The sequence below is a fragment of the Anguilla rostrata genome, chromosome 8 (assembly GCF_018555375.3).
Source record: "Anguilla rostrata isolate EN2019 chromosome 8, ASM1855537v3, whole genome shotgun sequence".
Classification (NCBI taxonomy): Eukaryota; Metazoa; Chordata; class Actinopteri; order Anguilliformes; family Anguillidae; genus Anguilla; species Anguilla rostrata.
The window spans coordinates 5,814,766-5,832,671 of record NC_057940.1 but is presented as its reverse complement, the minus strand read 5'-3'; the positions used below and the strand labels follow the sequence as shown (position 1 = coordinate 5,832,671).

Here is a 17,906-nt window from a genome sequence, read left to right as displayed (position 1 = left end):
ACAGTGCAGCTGAATGGATACTTAAACTGACTGGCCCTGAATAAAAACTTTTAATAAATGTGCTCAAATTGCTCAGCTTTTGTCATTCAGAACTCAATTGAGGAGGAGCATTGAGACAAGGAATCAAAACCATTTTGCTCTTTATTTATGAGAGCAAACTGAGCCCCTGATAAAAAATTTTAAAAAATGAATCGTTTTGGTGCCAGTGTTCAGCGCCGAAGATGAATGGTGTTGTCTATCTAGCAGGACTGCACAGTAGGAGTCTGCTGCCTTTCAGAGAGCTGCAAAAAATGCAGCGGTTTTCTCGCAAAAACATTTGTACTTAAATGACTTTAATAAGGATCGTGACCTGCGTGCATTTCAAGTGTGTTTTTGATGTGTTCCTTACCTCACCGATTTCTATAAATATTAAACAGTAAAGATTTCCTTACTCCGTGAAAAAGATGAATTAAACGAATCTTAAACGTTGAAAATAAATTAGCTTGAAACTCTATGGTATGGTGCAGTGCAATATTTACCTCGCTTTCACGCCTGTGAAAGACGCAGGTGAGTTCTCACAGCCGGGGTGTAATAGACCAGCCAGAGCGGGAGTTCATCCTCACTACATTACCCATAATGCACCAGAATGGTATAAGTGGAACTAATAAACCCCGTATCGAGCTGCTCTACGGAGTTTTAATAATACAATATAAGTGGAAGGAGAGGCCACACAGTATGTGAAAACCGCAGACTGCATTCAGATTTTAATATCAAAGCAACCCACAATATATTGCTTTCCCTGTGTGTGCACAGGAACCACCACTAGGTGTCGCCGTGTATTGCTGGTTTCCTTAAAGGTGTACGTTTGCGGTAAACCGTGGTGTTCGTAGGCTCCCTATGTAAATAAATTTATGGGATTACTCAGGTTGCCAAAGGCACTTTGCCTCCTGGTCATTCTATGGGTAAACATTACTCTCGGAGAGACTAGGCAGAGACACCTATCTGTCTGTCTGTCTGTCTGTCTCTCTCTATCTCCTTTCCTTTCCACTCTTTCTCTCTCACACAAACAGCCAAGACATGTACTCAAAAGAAAATGTATTATCTCAAGTCAAGCAGGAACGGAAGTCTGAATACAAATAAAACATACAGTGCCCTCCAAAAACTGAACACAAAAACAGCCGTTTCTGCAAAATGGTAAAAGCGCATAAGCATATAAGTACATATAAGAAAATAGCAACAAAAAAAAACAATTTCACTCTGACAATAGCACACTTTTGGAGTGCCTTCCAAAACTCAACACATTCAACTGGTTTTTGTAAAGCGGTAAAACCTCTACGCCTGCAAATACCACGAAATAAACCTGATCGTAACTTTCGTCTCATATTCATCTTTTCATCTCAAATCCAAATGCCTTAAGAGACGCAAATAACAGATTTCCCTCCACCGTTGCGATAGTTTGGAAGGCGCCGTTTCGCTGGGTTGCAGCCGGCTGCGTTCCTCTGCACTCAAGCCCTGGGTTACGGGTGCTGAGTCATGCTCTGAAGCTCCCCCTGGTGGCCGTTCCTCAGCGTGCAGCCTGCCCTCGGGGCTCAGCTGCTGGAAGGACTTTTGCTCAAGAAGGACGGTCTCCACCTGCTACCTAATCATCCCCTGATTTAATTGGCTAAAAAAATCCTTCTCTCCAGCTCCACATCAGCGGATGTGAGGTGAGCCTTCTGGCACAAAATGTCTGCCGTGCATCACCCAGGTGGTAAAGCACTTTGAGTGTGAGTGCTATATAAATGAATTATTATTGTCATTCTTCTTCTTCTTCTTCTTTTTCTTTTTCTTCTTATATTATTATTATTATTAGTAGTAGTAATAGTAGTAGTATTCCATGCCAGATCCAGCACACCCTCAGATCACAGAGCATAATCTCCTCCCTCAATCTCTGCAGGGACAGAAACACCATTTCAGAGCTGCAGACGTATTTTAAAGTTTGTGACTGGAGTTTTTTTCCTCCCCCACAGATTTAATTTTGTTTTATTTCAGCTACGCCCATCCGCATATATGCAAACATTGCTAAAAGTGATAAGGAGTGTGATGTGGAAAACTTGCAGTATTGCAAAACTCACGATCAGATAACAAAAACAAAAACCAGGAACAATAACCACAAGCAGTAGCAACAACATGACAGCACAAAATGGCATACATATTTGCGTCTAGACACAAGCACAAACAGCACAGATTCAAACACACGCACACACACACAGTCGCTGAAGGGCGGCCAATTTAACCACACTGTTTGAAACGATATCTGAGAATGCCTTCAGCTCTCCGTGGAACACAAACATATTTCCACGGGATAATTTCTCAGACCAAACAAGGGAATAAAAAGTTAGACACGTCTTTTTGCGGGCAAAGAAAGTAGCGAGCGGAACTGTACAGACTGCTAAAAGCTCGAATTTTAGAACGGCTGTTTGTTGTCATGACTACTTGGCTACACCCCGAAATGTCTGACCAGGAGAAGCCACGCACAAACACTCGAGAGCAGCGGTGATAACGGACGTGCCGTCGTCTCTTTTCTTTCCTGAAACACGCCGAGCCCACAGTGGAGAGAGTCACACAAGAGTCACCAGCAGCACAAGCAGCTGGGAGCACCATTGCCGCAGAGGAGCAAAAGAGAGAGAGAGAGAGATGTAGGATGGTAAATGGTAAATGGACTGCATTTATATAGCACTTTTATCCAAAGCGCTTTACAATTGATGCCTCTCATTTGCCAGAGCAGTTAGGGGTTAGGGGTTAGGTGTCTTGCTCAAGGACACTTCGACATGCCCAGGGCGGGGTTTGAACCGGCAACCCTCCAACTGCCAGACAATCGGTCTTACCTCCTGAGCTAGGATCACAGAGCAGATTCGAAAACAATGAGTTTATCATTACATTACATTGCATTTATAGAGAACGCAAAGTACAATAGTAAGTGCATACCGAAGGTCACTGGAACAACTACAGACATAAGTTATAATACTCATTTCGTACAATTATTCATAGCCAGTACAGCGATTCATAGCCATAATCACCAATGGATCCGATTTAAAAATGACTCTCCCCTGGAGTGACAATATTCTGCCCCACAGTTTTTTAAATTTTTATTATTTGAATCGAGGAAAAGCTTGTTGCGTTGAAAGGTGCTGTAGCAGAGATTTTAGACACAGGGGTGGGGTGTATGCTGGTATGGGGGGGGGGGGGCTACCGCAGCCCAGAACGCCCTGGTCTACGTGACTGCTTCCCTTACTGCCCTGTGGGAATATGCGAAGAGAGAGAGACTGCGAGCCCTGAGGAAGACTGGAAATATCCCCTGAAAATTCCCTGAAACTCCCCTGAATATCCCCTGAAATGATCCAAAGGGTCGAGAGAAAGAGTCCGAGACCACGAGCAAAGCTCGGCACCAGAATTAATTCAGAAAACGTACATTCACGCCTCATTGTCTAAATACAGCCAGATTGCGTTACCTGCATTGTTTAAGCATCTGCATGCCACACACTGATGTGGGGAGGTTTCCATGGAGCTGTGAGGACTACTGTAGATATTGCCAGTTTCTGTAACTGCCACCCCATTAGCCAGTGTGGAGATTCTGTACACACAGGCATTACAAACACACACTCAAATGTACAAATAGTACAAATGTACACACACACACACACACACACACACACAGAAACATGCACACACTCAAACACAGAAGCACACACACACACACAGAGAAACATGCACACACTCAAACACAGAAGCACACACACACACACAAAAACAGTACAAACACACACACATACTGCATAAGCACATAAATACATTCACGCACACACACATAAATGCATTCACACAAACACACACATAAATCCATGCTCTCTCTCACACACACACACACACACACACAAGTGCATTCACACACACACACACACACACATAAATGCATTCACACATACACACACACACACACACATGAACTAACACATACACACGTACTCACACACTGCTCTCACTCTGAAGAATTCCTCCATCTGAATTCGGCTCCTCAGACTCCGTGGCGTGAGGCACAGCTGTCCGTAGCGGGTAATACAGCTCAGAGACACGGCGCTGCTCTCCCGCGCCTGGGTCCGCCAGGGCGCCACGCGAAGCTCGCGGGCATCGTCACCTAAGAAGCAGACCGCCCCGGCCACCCATGCCCGGGCGATCAGCGGGCACCGCAGGTGGGGCGAAAGCCAAATATTGCAGCCAGCCGTGAGCACAAGGAAACTGTTCTGCTCAGTGATTATGAATTAAAAAATTTTTTAAATGTAATCTGTCATGGTAGATGAATGCGGTTCAACAGCCTGTTTCTCTAAAATGACGGCTGGCCCTCGTGTTTATCGAGCTCAGATTAATTACTGTCTTCTGAACCCACCTGCATTTTCTACTGAAAATAAGTGTTTTTTTCCTGCTAGAAAACCAAATAATATAAATAGGAAGCCTTTCTTTTTCCTACTGTTTCAATATCACATTAATAAATCCAACAGTGCAAAGAAAAAATGCTCTGCGAAGGCAGATTAAATATTACCAGGCCTCTGAAATCATGCCCGATAATAATAAAACATCCAGTAAATGTATGAAAAATAACATATATAATATATAACATATAAATAATGATTTTTACAGGGAGGAGCCAATGAAGGAAGAGGAGCAGAAAAAATCTATTTGCGTTCGCTCTCTGCGTAAAAGCATCTTTGAGTAAAATCATCCTGTGTTAAAGCAAATCATTCTGCTTACTTAAACGCGACCATCAGTTACACGTGTTTATGTCCCAAATGACACAGCAAGTGCCATTTTTCAGTGGAAAGATTTAAGATAACTCCAAAGGAAGTGTCATTTTATGCACGTGCACTAAAATTCCTATCTTTACGCTGACCTGTAGTTGAATCTGTTCGCCTCATCAGTGACGGAGCCATTTTTAATGCCAACTGTTGTCCAAAATGCATTTTAGTGTTTAGTGTTGTGGTTCTGCGTAATTAATGTTCGAAAGTTATCAGAATTTCCTTAATGGAGTTCCTTTTGAATTTCTAATTTGTAATAACAGTAATGTACTTTATGAATCTCTAAATGCAATTTCAGTAATTTTGTTTCCTAATGCAGTTTATGTAAATTGTCTAATTTGTTGTGTGGCGGCTTCACCCGAAGCGACCGCTGGGAGAATTTTTTAAAAATATACTCTATACAAAACGGTTTTGTGAGACTTTTTCCAGCACAGTCAGAACATCACTATTTTGTGTTACTTGCCTTCTTTCTCTCCCTATACACGTGCCACTCTTGTGTACGGTAATATACAGCAATGCCCTGAATAATGAGAAATACCTAGAAATTATTATAATTTTAAGATAATTATGCATTCTACTAATCCACTAAGTGCAACGAGGAAATTTATTTTTCCGCCGGTGCAAAGCTAAAATTTGACTAATTGCATGCTTGATGAATGGGGGGTTCTATAATGGCTGTCTCGACGCGCCGCGCGCTCCCCGTCTTCTTCCGCTCGGCAACAGATAGCACCGAACACAGACAGCACATTAATCAAAGCACAGTCAAACAGCGGGCTCCGGTGAGATTTCGGGGAGCGAGCTACGATTTCCTGACAGGTCGTCGAATTAAAAAAAAAAAAAAAAAAAAAAAAGGCTCGAAGGCGTATGATAAAAGAAGCCCCGCACTAAAAAGGAAAGTGATCAGGGTTAGAAATGGATCCCCAAGCAATTTAAAAGTTTAAAAAATTTGTGTCCCTTTGGACCATCACCGAGTAGGCTACATTCGGCAAGCTTCCGGACCCCCATTATCTGGTCTTTTTTTTTCTTTTTTTAGAAGAGCTCGGCGACTTTTTCCCGCCATAAACAGTCTGCGTTAATTGCTGTGATTAAAATACACGTTTGTTTTTACTCGTTGTAATTATTGTGACAAACCTCGTAACACAACATACAAATAGTATGGGTGTTAATGGGCAATTTGGGCGCATATGGATAATCGTGTTCATTGATAGTAGCATTGTTTCACTTGCAGTAAAAAAACACAAACGGTGGGTTCGGCGGCGAGAACATAGGCTATTCTCTGCGAACGGAATGTTCAAGTGGGCGCGAGAACACGCGTCGCAGTCGAAAGCGACTGGAGGCACGGCTGTGATTTCCGATCGGCGATTTCTCTTGGCGAGCTCCAGGCACGAGCTCGGCGAGACCGCGTCCTTGAATTAAATTTGAAATCACGCACGCATTTGTGCGTTTATGTGAAACGCTCAGAAAACAGGGTTGGGAGATCTCATGGGTAATTAGCTCGCGCGCCGCATCGTGATACCAGCGCCTGGACAACAGAGACGCTGGTGTTCTGACGCAAGGTCTACTTCAGACTACATCTGGGACCCTCAACCTTGACCCCTCTTTCATCGCATTTCTTTAGCTCCACACTTAGTTCTAGTTACGTTTGTCGTGACACATTTGCTGAAAATGCCAGGTTAATTGAATGTTTCTCAACGCATTTCGTTTTTGTACATCCCTGGTTGAGAAGGTCCCCGAGATTGAAAGATTGATTCTGCCGTTGAAACTGTGCCGCTGTTATACTCGAAATGTTGCGAATACTTCAGTGTTTCCTGCTTGTTACTTGAAAAGTCCTTGGGTATCAGAGTTTAAAATATCAAAGCAATTCCCCACAGAAAGGCCAGGGTGAAAAAAGGGGGGTTATCTTTCCAATCAAACCTTTTTATTTATTCATTAATTTTTTTACACCGTATGTAGCAGTAAGTTTTATCTGTTATCAATTCCATTTTCCACTTTAGTAGTTTAGGGAAGTCAGAAGCAGCCAAACACATTATGGTTGCTATGCTATGTTTTACACTTAATCTTGGCACACAGCGTTAATAGCTCAATTGCATTTCGAATTAAATTGTTTATTTTTAGTCCAACATCAATAAATATCTGTGAACATGATATTTAGAAGGATGGCACACTTAAAATAGTACACGGTTGTATGTATATATAGCCTATAGTAAGAAGCGAACGGGGAAAAAAACCCAAACTTAACAATTCTAGCTAAATCAGGGACACAGGCCACATGCGAAATAGGCTATCTGTTACCACACAGGTATAGCTCCGACATTCTTTAAGAAGCTAAACAGACGCACAGACGTACACCGTAATTTCATATAAAGTGCGGGTGTCTTGATCAGGCTCAAGTAGGCTGCAAGAAGAAATGAACACCGACCATCGAAACATTACGGATGTTCATTTCTTGGTTTTTTGCATTCATTCACACAGTAACATACTATCAAGCACGCATAGGCGGTTTTACCATAGGTCATAGGTCATAGGTCGGCAATTGCTTGGGGCCTCCCGCCAAAGGGGCCTCGTGAATTTGTGTTTCCTTTGTCACTCCAAACGAATGATATGTGCAATAGATAAAAATAAATCTATCTACATGTAAATGTGGGCCTATCCAATTAAATATCTATATTTACCAATATTAGTATCACCCACGTTTCACATTTAATGGACTATTCCACCTTGACCTCCTAAGCGCTTAATCAATGACATAGAAATTCGAGTTGCCATCAGAGGCAGAGAGTCACTATGTTACCATGATGCGTTTTCAAAGTGGATTTGAGAGAGAAAGAGAAAGAAGGAAGATGCCCAGTTAAAGGAAAGTTTACCTAAACTGACGAAATTCTTTAATAAAACAGCCAGAGACTCCACGATGGAGAAGCAACAAGTAGAGTGAGAGCACCTATTATCGACCCCCCTAACCGCTAGTGTATTTACTTCGTATTCATTAGAACTGGACATTGTTACCTATTTAAATGTAAGTCCTGTAAAAATACATATAATAAATTGTCTAAATGTAAAAAACCAACTTCATACATTTAGTAACATTAATATAGCCTTATTTACTATATCAACTTTAAGACAAGCAACACACTCTGAATTATTTCATCGCGACCCATTAAATCCAATGGCGCAGACGTTGCTTCATAATTTCAAACTGCTTTCCTAACGGCTGTTTGGCGTCCTGCGACTTGAGTTACTTATGTACTTATGTACAGTAAATATGTACGGATTCCTAGACATGCTGATAGCAACAACCCTTTCTAATATTAACCTCAAATACGCAAGACAGGACACTTATACAGTAGTATGCTAGCAAATGTAAGTTCCATTCATTTATATGGGGTGGTCGATACACGTCCCCTTAGCAACCAAAAGCTAGCGCTGGACCACCTTGGAGTTATCTGGCGGCAACATAAAAAAATCGCGAAAGTACTTTAAAAGAATAACCACTGGAGGATAACGAGGACATTTTTCCTACATAACTAGGTACATTTTGTTACCGATATTTCGGCTATTTTTTCACATTGTTGCAAATCAGTTTACGTTTTCCTGTCTTTCGAACGAAGCTGGTTGATAATAGGTGCTCTCACTCTAGCTGACGTTACAACAGGTGTAGCGTTAGTTGAAGAAGCTGAGCTAGCTAACGTTAGCAGTCTTACTTCTGCCTCAGCCTGTTGTGCACCCACCGCACCTACTACAACTTCTAGCGTTACTGATCTGCTGGTTGCGGTGAACCAGCTACAGTGTGGGAGGAAAGTGTCAGAGGCGACACCGACAGACAGCAGCAGCCCACCACAAACCAGACACCCACTCGGACCGGGACTTTCACCCCTGGAGAATAGCGGATGTTCAAATGCTTTATCGAAAGCTTATAATCTTTTTCTTGCCATATTTTTGTCTTCTTCTAATTGACGACTGAAGGTCATTTTAAGTACTTCAGTTAGAATTCTCGTTTGGGTCCGTCCTTTGGTTCTGCGGCTTTGTTAATTGAAAAGCAGCTGCCTCCAAACAGTTTTTGTTCACTGTGATTGCATTAAGCAAAATGGAGAAGGGCTTTCACATTGGCCTTTGCCCCGGGGCCTCCAAAATCACTAAAACCGCCCCTGCAAGCACGGGGCTCGTGTATCGAAATGCCGGGAGCCTTTTCTGTAATTATGACTGCAAGAGGCCTTCCGCGACACTGACAAGGGAGCGATTGTTTGGGTTCGCGTTTGAGCGACGCGCATTTTCTCTCAATTCTCTGCCGCTGAACTCCTGTTGCTCTTTAAAAAAAAAAGTCAACGTTGGCCTCACAGTGGCTTAGCTACGCCTGCGAAAACGCATGCGCAAAGATCAGCGGAGGCTCCCGACCGGGTAGGAAGAGAAGGAAGAACTTCCTCCTCAAAACGTTATAACTAAACAATAATCAATCTGCAAACACTCAATGGAGAATTAAGCATAATCAATCAAATCAATCTTAAACTTGTCTCAGAGGGGCTAGTCCGCCATTATACTTATGCATTAAAGCCTAGAGCTTGCAATTTGTTTTATTTTTTTTTTTTGTTAAGTAGTAATTTTAATCGTGGAAAGTCACGTGACGAGAAGCAGCTCTTTAACTGCCAAGTCATGGATTGAACAGGACTGACAATTAAATATGCCTGTATGGAGTCCCTCCATTTATGATATTTACATTAACAAAGAGCCTGGTAGGCCATGGAAGACATCAGCAGTTGATGACCGAATAATTCTCACCATAACGAAGCAGACCCCTCCAGACACCGGTCTGATAGAGCCGGAACACTCGTCACTCTTGCCTGCTAACCACAGAAAGAAGACTTCATGAACAGAGCTACAGAGACTACACTGCAAGGTGCAGACCACCAGCTGTGTGCAAAGACAGGATGGGCCAGGTTGCACTTTGCTAAGATGTACCAAAAAAAGAGTGTGCAGAGTTCTGGAAGAGGTCTTGTGGACAAACGAGGCCAAGATTCACTTGTGTTGACTGGCTAACTCATTCGCCCAATTTGAATCCAACTGAACGTGCGTTTCATATGTTGAGGAGTAAACTTACGGAGCTCACCGAATATGGCACACTGAATTATCCAGGGTGACTCACCACTTTACACACCCAGATGTATTTTTTTTGGGGGGGGGGGGGGGAAATAACCTTTATCCTGACGCTGGGGGTGTGCGGTATGATGGGAGAAGAGCAGGGTCCCTCAGCTTTGAACCTTGAGAGAGGCTACAATGCTCTCCGTCTGATGCTATTTTTTTGCCCTGGGAACCAGTCTTGTTTTGATTTATCGCCCATTTATCACAATCGGGAAAAAATACTACATAGCCTGAGAGGTTACCATTGTTCTAACGTTTAATTTGCTTCCAGGCATTGTCTCGCGACGCACTCCCGGAAATCAAACCAGCTGTGCGTAGGAGGATCCAGCATTGCCAATTTAGCGACTTTTTGACCTTTTTTTGACCCTAGCGACTAAAAATCTTATCCGGCGACTAGCGACAAATTTTTTTCAACTTCTCGCAACTTTGGCAACCTCCGTACGGAAGGTTTAAAAAAAAGTCGCTAAATCCAGCGACAAAGCCGCTAAGTTGGCTAACGCCGATAGCGCCGCCTTCGCCTTGGTCAGGTGCCGTGCCGAGGCGGAACAGCGGCTAGAACGCAGAGAGAAAAAAAGGCGTGGCTCGTTTCCGCCCGACCGCACGAGCCGCTACTGGCAAAGACATAAAAAGAAGAAAAGCGATTATAGTCTGTTTAACGCGGATAGCAGCCATTTACTGCGTGTGTGTAACTGCGCCGTATTCTAATTGTATTCTGACCAAGAAAGCAGCATTCTCTCTCTGACCTTAATTTTCAGCAAGTCTCCTTTTCGGGTAGACAAAACATTTTCCAGTAAACACACCGCGTGCGGTGTGGAGTGAGGCGGGGCGGTTGCATCGCATACCAGCTCGTGAACTTCTCAGACTTCAAGTTTCACCAGCAGCCTTGGAACCCGATACGGCCGCCGCACAAGGCACCAGCCGTTCTGCTGCCGCTCTCTCGCGCACGTTCGACCTTTCAACAGACGATTGGTGGCCACCAGTGGTTATTTAAGTTTTTTTTATACTAGCGTTATGTCTTGTTCTTAAGCCTTTTTTCATGGTGTAATGCTACACTTAAAAAAAAAAAAACTGTTATCAATATCCATGAGATATTCACCGTGAGTATAGTTTTCACAGAACAACTTTAATTTCAGTGGGCATAGCCTACCTACGTGCCAGAATTGTCATTCCGTCGGTTCCAGCTAAGCAAATTACTGGAGCTCGAATTTTCCTGGTAATTTCATTTCCTCTGGTATTGATTGATTGATGGTATTGAGGGCCACAAATGCGATTCTATGCTTATTAATAGCGCAAATGCTAGCACGTGGGATGGCATGGCGGTGCAGTGGGTAGCTGTGGCCTTACAGCAAGAAGGTCCCGGGTTCAAATCCCAGCCGGGGCCTGTCTGTGCAGTGTCTGGAACCCCATGTCAACATGGGTTTGCTCCAGGTACTCCGGTTTCCTCCCACGATCCAAAGGTATGCTACAGGCTAACTGGAGAGTCTCAAAGCTGCTTTTCCACCGCATGGTACCGGCTCAACTCGACTCGACTCTACTCACTTTTTGGTACCAGGTACTTTGTTTTCCACTGCAGATAGCACCCCCGTCAATGCAGCTGGTCGTCATAGCGACGCCGCATGAAACTGCCGTGACGCCATCTTCGACGCGACACACACAGGAACAATGGAGGACATCGAAGGGATGGTGTTCTTGATTCTCGGTATGTGGCTGTTTGTCACAGCAAGGAGACAAATTTTGTTTCAGAAGAGGCTGAAGGCAGCAAGACAAAAGACTGCTGTGATGATTCTTGTGATGATTCTCTCTGACCAATCAGTGGTCTGCAGTGTTTTCACGTCACCTTTTGGTATCGCCTCAGCTCACTTGGAACCTCAACGGAGGTGATACCAAAAAAAGTACCAGGTACTATCCACAACTTTTGCCCGATGGAAAACCAAAAAAGTAGAGTAGAGTCGAGTCGAGCCGGTACCATGCGGTGGAAAAGCGACTTAAATTTGCCATTTTGAGTGGGTGATTCCTGCCTTTCACCAAATGCATGCTGGGATAGACTCCAGCTCCAGCTACCCCCCACCCCCCCATTTAGATAACACACATACCTGCCTGTTCACATCATTACCTTGCATAACGCTAGGTATTCATCTAAACTTTTTGGGTCCTTCAGGAGCACTCTTTGGAACAGTATGCTCTCCTTAGTAGAGGGCTTTTATCCACAGTGCAAGTTGAAGGCTAACCTGCAACTGAGAAAATAAAGCACGGATTCCATCTACCACAGGTTGTTATTTTGTAAAAAATAAAATAAAATAAATAAAAATAAATAGCGCACAACCACATACCTCCTATTCTGCTCCTGTTCCAACACCACTTCACGGGTCGATGGCATTGGCTCTCCACAGCCTTGATTAGCTTCTGTTGAGTTCCACCGGACAAATAGGACGTTAGATGGAATGGAATGTTTGACACAAATAAGGAAGGAACGTCACACAAATAAGGACACAATGTAGCATTGTTGTCTAAAAAACCTGGGCCTATGAGCAGCCACGGGCCGTCGTCTCTCCTTTCTCCAGATCACGGTCGAGGAACCTGGTGGTAGGACCGCTCTTACCTGCTCTCTGAAAGGTGCGTGTGCTTGCCTGTCCACTTGGGCTTGTGCAGAATTAATATGTCCAGTGTATGAGGGACACGTTGAAAATATGTGCAATAATATTTTGCTTTTATTGAACCCCGTGGGGTAATTTGATTCGACCCATCCTAGTTACTTAGGAGCAGTGGGCAGCCACAGTGCAGCGCCCAGGGGACCAACTCCAGTTCTGAGGCCAGTGCCTTGGTCAAGGGCAACTGCAGGAGCGCACCTAACATGCATGTCCTAACATGCATGAATAACCGGAGAGGGTCGTGGTCATTTGTGAGGGAGGCAGTCTTTAGTTTCTTCTGACTGCAGACAGAGCCCTCTGCAGGCACAGACCATGGCATGGCCACACACAGGGGCACCACCAGAGATTTTGGGGCCCCATGAAATGACTTCACATTGGGCCCCACCACCCCAGAAAGTCGAACGTTCAATTATTTGTTGAGGCCCCCTGTCAGTCAAGTCCCTTGGAATTGTTCTAACTTTCCCCTGCCTTACAGCGCGCATGCACGCACACACACACACACACACACACAAATGCACAATTATACATGATCGTGTGTGTGACTTCATATTGCTACAACCTTCGATTACGAATCAGTAACAGCCAATGAAGTTGGCTACATCGTTTTTTTTTGCCAAGTGAAAGATCCCTGGTTCAGTCCCTTAAAACCTTTTTTTAACACATCACTAATGACAGCATAAGTAAATTCACACTTTTCTCATAATCATATATAAAAATAAACCTTGATGTTCCCATGAAACCAGCACATCATCATATCAAGTGATATTAAAGCTTGCCAATAAACCTGATGTCACAGTGCAACTCAGAATAAATACAGACTGCTAAAAATGTGGTTCTAGTGGGAGTAAGTGAGCAATCCAGCTCACCACCTAGAGTATCTACCCAGTAGTTTAAGCCTTTAAGGTGTACGATCAAAAATATGTGATTGGAATGTTCGTAACTGAATCTTCTAATGCCGATGTAACAATCGGCTACTGGTAACTGAAAGCAATGAGTTCTAGAACATTGACTTAGAATTGATTTTAAGGTTCTCTGACTTGTTTTTATTATATTAGATGTGGTGAAGCATCATTTTCTGTGCATGCACGGAAATTGCTTACCACAAAAAAAGACGCTTCATCCACTGCAAATTTTTAAATCTCAGCTGAAAACTCACCTGTGTAAGATGGCTTTTAAGTAATTATTGCTGATTTTATCCTTCTTCTAGTTTATTATTATTATTAGAATTTTTTAACAAGCCTTCCAAAAAAACTACTCTTCAAGGATTTAAATGCCACACACAAAACAGGGTCTGACGAGGACCCGAGTCTGTCTGACTTCAGGGTAATGAGAAAATTAGGGGAATGATTGGACGGCAGACTATCGATCCACCGCCATGTAATGGGGCAAGACGGCTGCAGCACGTTGCGCTGTGTTTAACAACTGCCTTTTAAATCGCACGTCTCGTGACATTGCGCTCCTCCGCAGAAGTGTACGATACGGAGCCAAACAGTCACCTTTTTGTCTGGTAATTTGATCCGTGAAACATCAAACTGTGCAGCTCAAAAGTTTAATTTATTAATTTATTTTAATTTTAAAAGCACAGAATGCATTCATCAAGCCAGGGTCTTATTAAGCCAGTCACACTGGAAAGGTGTTATGACACATCTGATGACTGTTGACACAACGGCACTGCATATTTCTCCGTATTCACTTGTCTTTGGCCTGGTTTAATTTTAATGAGCAGACAGCAATACCTCGGAAGTGTCAACTCAATTCACTTTGAATAGCGCTTTTTACAGAGAACCGTCACAAGGAGGCTTCACAGAGAAACAGAGAAAAAAAGCATCTTTGGGAGTGAATGTTCAAGTGTTTTTCTATGTTACAATGTCGTCGGTGTACAATGATTTGAAACTTTAGTTTTAAAACCTCCCGTTTCAATTCATTAAGTCTTTTTTTCTTCTTCTTAATATCGCACCCGGCATTTTTCATAATACGGAGCAGCAAACGCTTGGCCTCACGCGAGGGAATTCAGAGGCTGTGCTCTGAAGCTATTCCTAAATTGATGACATTTCACACCCCCCCCCCCCCCGAACATTCCGTCATGTTTTTTTCTGTTCGCGTTTCTCACTTACGTGCAGTCACCTCTTTACGCGTTTAATTATGCGTGACTTTTAGTATCATTTAGCGCTCGAAGACCTGTTTTTTCTTTTTCTCTCGGTCGGCTTATCGCCGGTTTTAACCGCATACTGAAAGCGCTAATGTTTTCCCACAATGAACCTCATCCCCAAGGTAGCCCCGTTACCAAGGAGATAATCTGCCCATCGCGCGCCGGCTCTTGTTCCGAGACTCCAGGGACGCCAAATCTTTGTGTCCCTCCTTTTTCCAATCCCGTCACAGCGGTACCTCGCATTCAACAGCGCCAACAATGATACACCACCCCCCCCCCATTTTATTATCTGCCATATGCTTTTGTCCTCAGTGACTTTTAAAGATCTTCACGTCAAAAAAAAAAAAAAAATACTGCATTAAATCGAGATCGCTGGAAGAATGAAAAGAATAATGTCATGGACACAGTGTCCAAGTAACACACTGAGCACTGGGAGCTGCTCTGTAGCAGGGCAGTGGCTCCCGGTCGTATTTTGAGAGCTTTTTCCCCCTTTTTTTTTAACATGCAAAGCTGGCCCCCCCAGACATTGGGCACGTTGGGCCGTCTGCCGCGTGACCCTGTCCAAAAACATTTCCAGAGAGACTGGATCACCCTGCCCCGCTTGCAGAATTGGGCCAATTTGTATTTGGGCCGATTTGATTAATGCAGGCATTACATTACAGGCATTTGGCAGACGCTCTTATCCAGAGCGACGTACAACAAAGTGTACAACCATAACCAGGCCTACGCTGCTACTGGCTGTAAACAGGTGTTATCAAACGGAAAGTTCAATTCCTGAGTAAAAACTAACGCCGTCTGAACAGCAACCTGCCATGTTGGGTCTCATTTTGTGCCGGGCATACAGGGCTGTCTTTTAACCCTCTGAAGAGTAGAATTTTGGGGGAAAATATCGTTACAGGCATTTAGCAGACGCTCGTATCCAGAGCGACTTACATTGCATCCAATTATACAGCTGGATATATACTGGAGCAATGCAGGTCAAGTACCTTGCTCAAGGGTACAACGGCAGTGTCCTATCGGGGAATCGAACCTGCGACCTTCAGGTTACAAGACCAACTCCTTAACCCATTATACTACACTAGTAATACATTTCAAAACACCTAGGCCTATGTCAGTGGTCTAGAACTCCACTGCGTTCTGTTACCAGCAGTGATCGATACACCAGCACTAGAACGAAAAGTTAAATAAGAACATTCTGATCACATATTTGTGATCTCACACTTCAACGGGTTAAACTTACTGGATAGCTGCTCTAAGTGGCGAGCCGTACTGAAACTCCCACCAACCCCACATTTAGCAATCTGTATTTATTCTGTGACTTCAGCGTCACCGAGAAGCCTTAATATGGCTCGATATGATGATGTGCTGGTTGCATGGAAATATCAAGGTTTATTTTCATATACAGTATAATCATGAGAAAGTTCAGAATTTAATTATGTTGTCATACGGTGATGCGCTAAAAAAGTTAAGGGACTGGACCAGGGATCTATCACTTGGCAAAAAAGACTAACATATAGCTAACTTTATTGACTGTTCCTGATTCATGATTGAAGGTTTTAGTGATATGAATTCTCACACACATGACCTTAAAGGATTTATGCAAGCACTTTTGTCACAGTAGTGTGTGAATTTCAACCACGTCCTAAACCATCTCCCTTGTCAACTTCAAAGAAAATTAGACTGGATTGGTTGGTACGGAACTGAAACAGGGAGGGGGAAACAAAATATGAGTATGCAAGTATGCTCCACCTGGAATGTCTACAAAGACCAGATTATGACGTCACAATGGCGGATGTAACCACTAATATGTTTATTTTTGGATTCGCGGACCACGGGCCTTCCCGCTAATGTTTGTCCCAAAAGCGGTCGTGCAAACAGGATGTTGCGATTTACGGATGTGTGGGGGACTCAGGAAAAATACAAAGGCAGGATACGTGGCTGGGAAAGATCTGCGCAGGAGTTCTTCATTAAAGGGACCACACACTGTGCTGTAAGAAAAAAACCGAGCTCATTTTAAAGCATTCTGTCCCGAATTCACACCGGCTCCTGCATGGAAAGTACACTCCATGACACATGCATTTACTGCGCATGTAAAATGTGGCAATGCCGTATGGTCAGGATTTGGAAAAAGAAAGCCCCACCTTATGCAGCCAGATTGAGGGTGGGGAGGGTGGGTTCGGGGGGTGCACACACACACACACACACACACACACACACAACAGTGCAATTAACAAATGAACACAAAGCCGAATGAATACGAAGTACAGAAACCTTTTTAAAATTTTTATTTACGTACCCTTCTACCGCACTGTTAGAACTTAACATGAGCATCACTCATCGCTACGTTCCTACGTTGATCGTTCGAACCTCCTGTACACCCCCCTCCCCACCCCCGTAATAGTTAATAACCAATAATAAAAGAGGAACGACGGACGCGTCGGGACACGCGAAGAGCAGCCCCGAATATCCGCGCCGCCCTCCGTTTGACCACGCGAACCCAAAAAATAAAATATACTGTACAAGGCGTGTTCCCGCAGTAATCTGAGGACAACCGGCCCACATAAAAAGAACAGACATTCTTTAAGCATAAAAACAATTAACAGAACAGCATAGGATTATGGGTAAAAAGAAGAATAATACAATTTACTTGCTACAATTTTGGGCACAATACAAACACATCACGATGAGGGCACCACTGACTGACTGACAGAAAATTAATACTCTTCAATTTAGTATTTCATAGAAACAAAATGAAATGACAAAAAAAACAAAGAAAATAAACAAATCCATTATATACACTGAGGTAAAAACATATTGGTCTTCAGAGGAGGTATTTTTTCCCATTTTTAATATACCTTTTCATTTTTTTTTTTGCCAGCTCATTTGCTTTCATATCGTTTTTTTTTTTTTTTTTTTTTAATTTTCCATAATTTATTTACAAAACGAGTCACTTGCGATCATCGGAATTCAATCACATGCGGCGCGTCATTCCGGATGGAAATGAACTGAAAGAGTCAAACAGAGGCACTGAAAATGTAATAAAGCTTTTTCCACTCCTTGCGCACATCGGTCTTGCGACAGCAGCCATCAAGTTAATGTAAGAAGCACCTTGGTTGGTTTAAAGCGATCTACACACCCTTTTGTGACCAAACCCAGTAATCCGACCAAATC

General features: G+C 43.3%; 1 protein-coding gene across 1 annotated transcript in view; it reads right to left on the bottom strand.

Moving 5' to 3' along the window:
- Positions 1-1,057: 1,057 nt before the first annotated feature.
- The window catches only part of LOC135260662 (TGF-beta receptor type-1), a 77,322-nt gene continuing 60,473 nt past the window's right edge, over positions 1,058-17,906 (bottom strand). Inside the window, exon 9 of the mRNA XM_064346090.1 lies at positions 1,058-1,909. Within this exon, the coding sequence (XP_064202160.1) occupies positions 1,811-1,909 (99 nt within the window). The 3' untranslated portion in view covers positions 1,058-1,810. The remainder of the gene's footprint in view (positions 1,910-17,906) is intronic.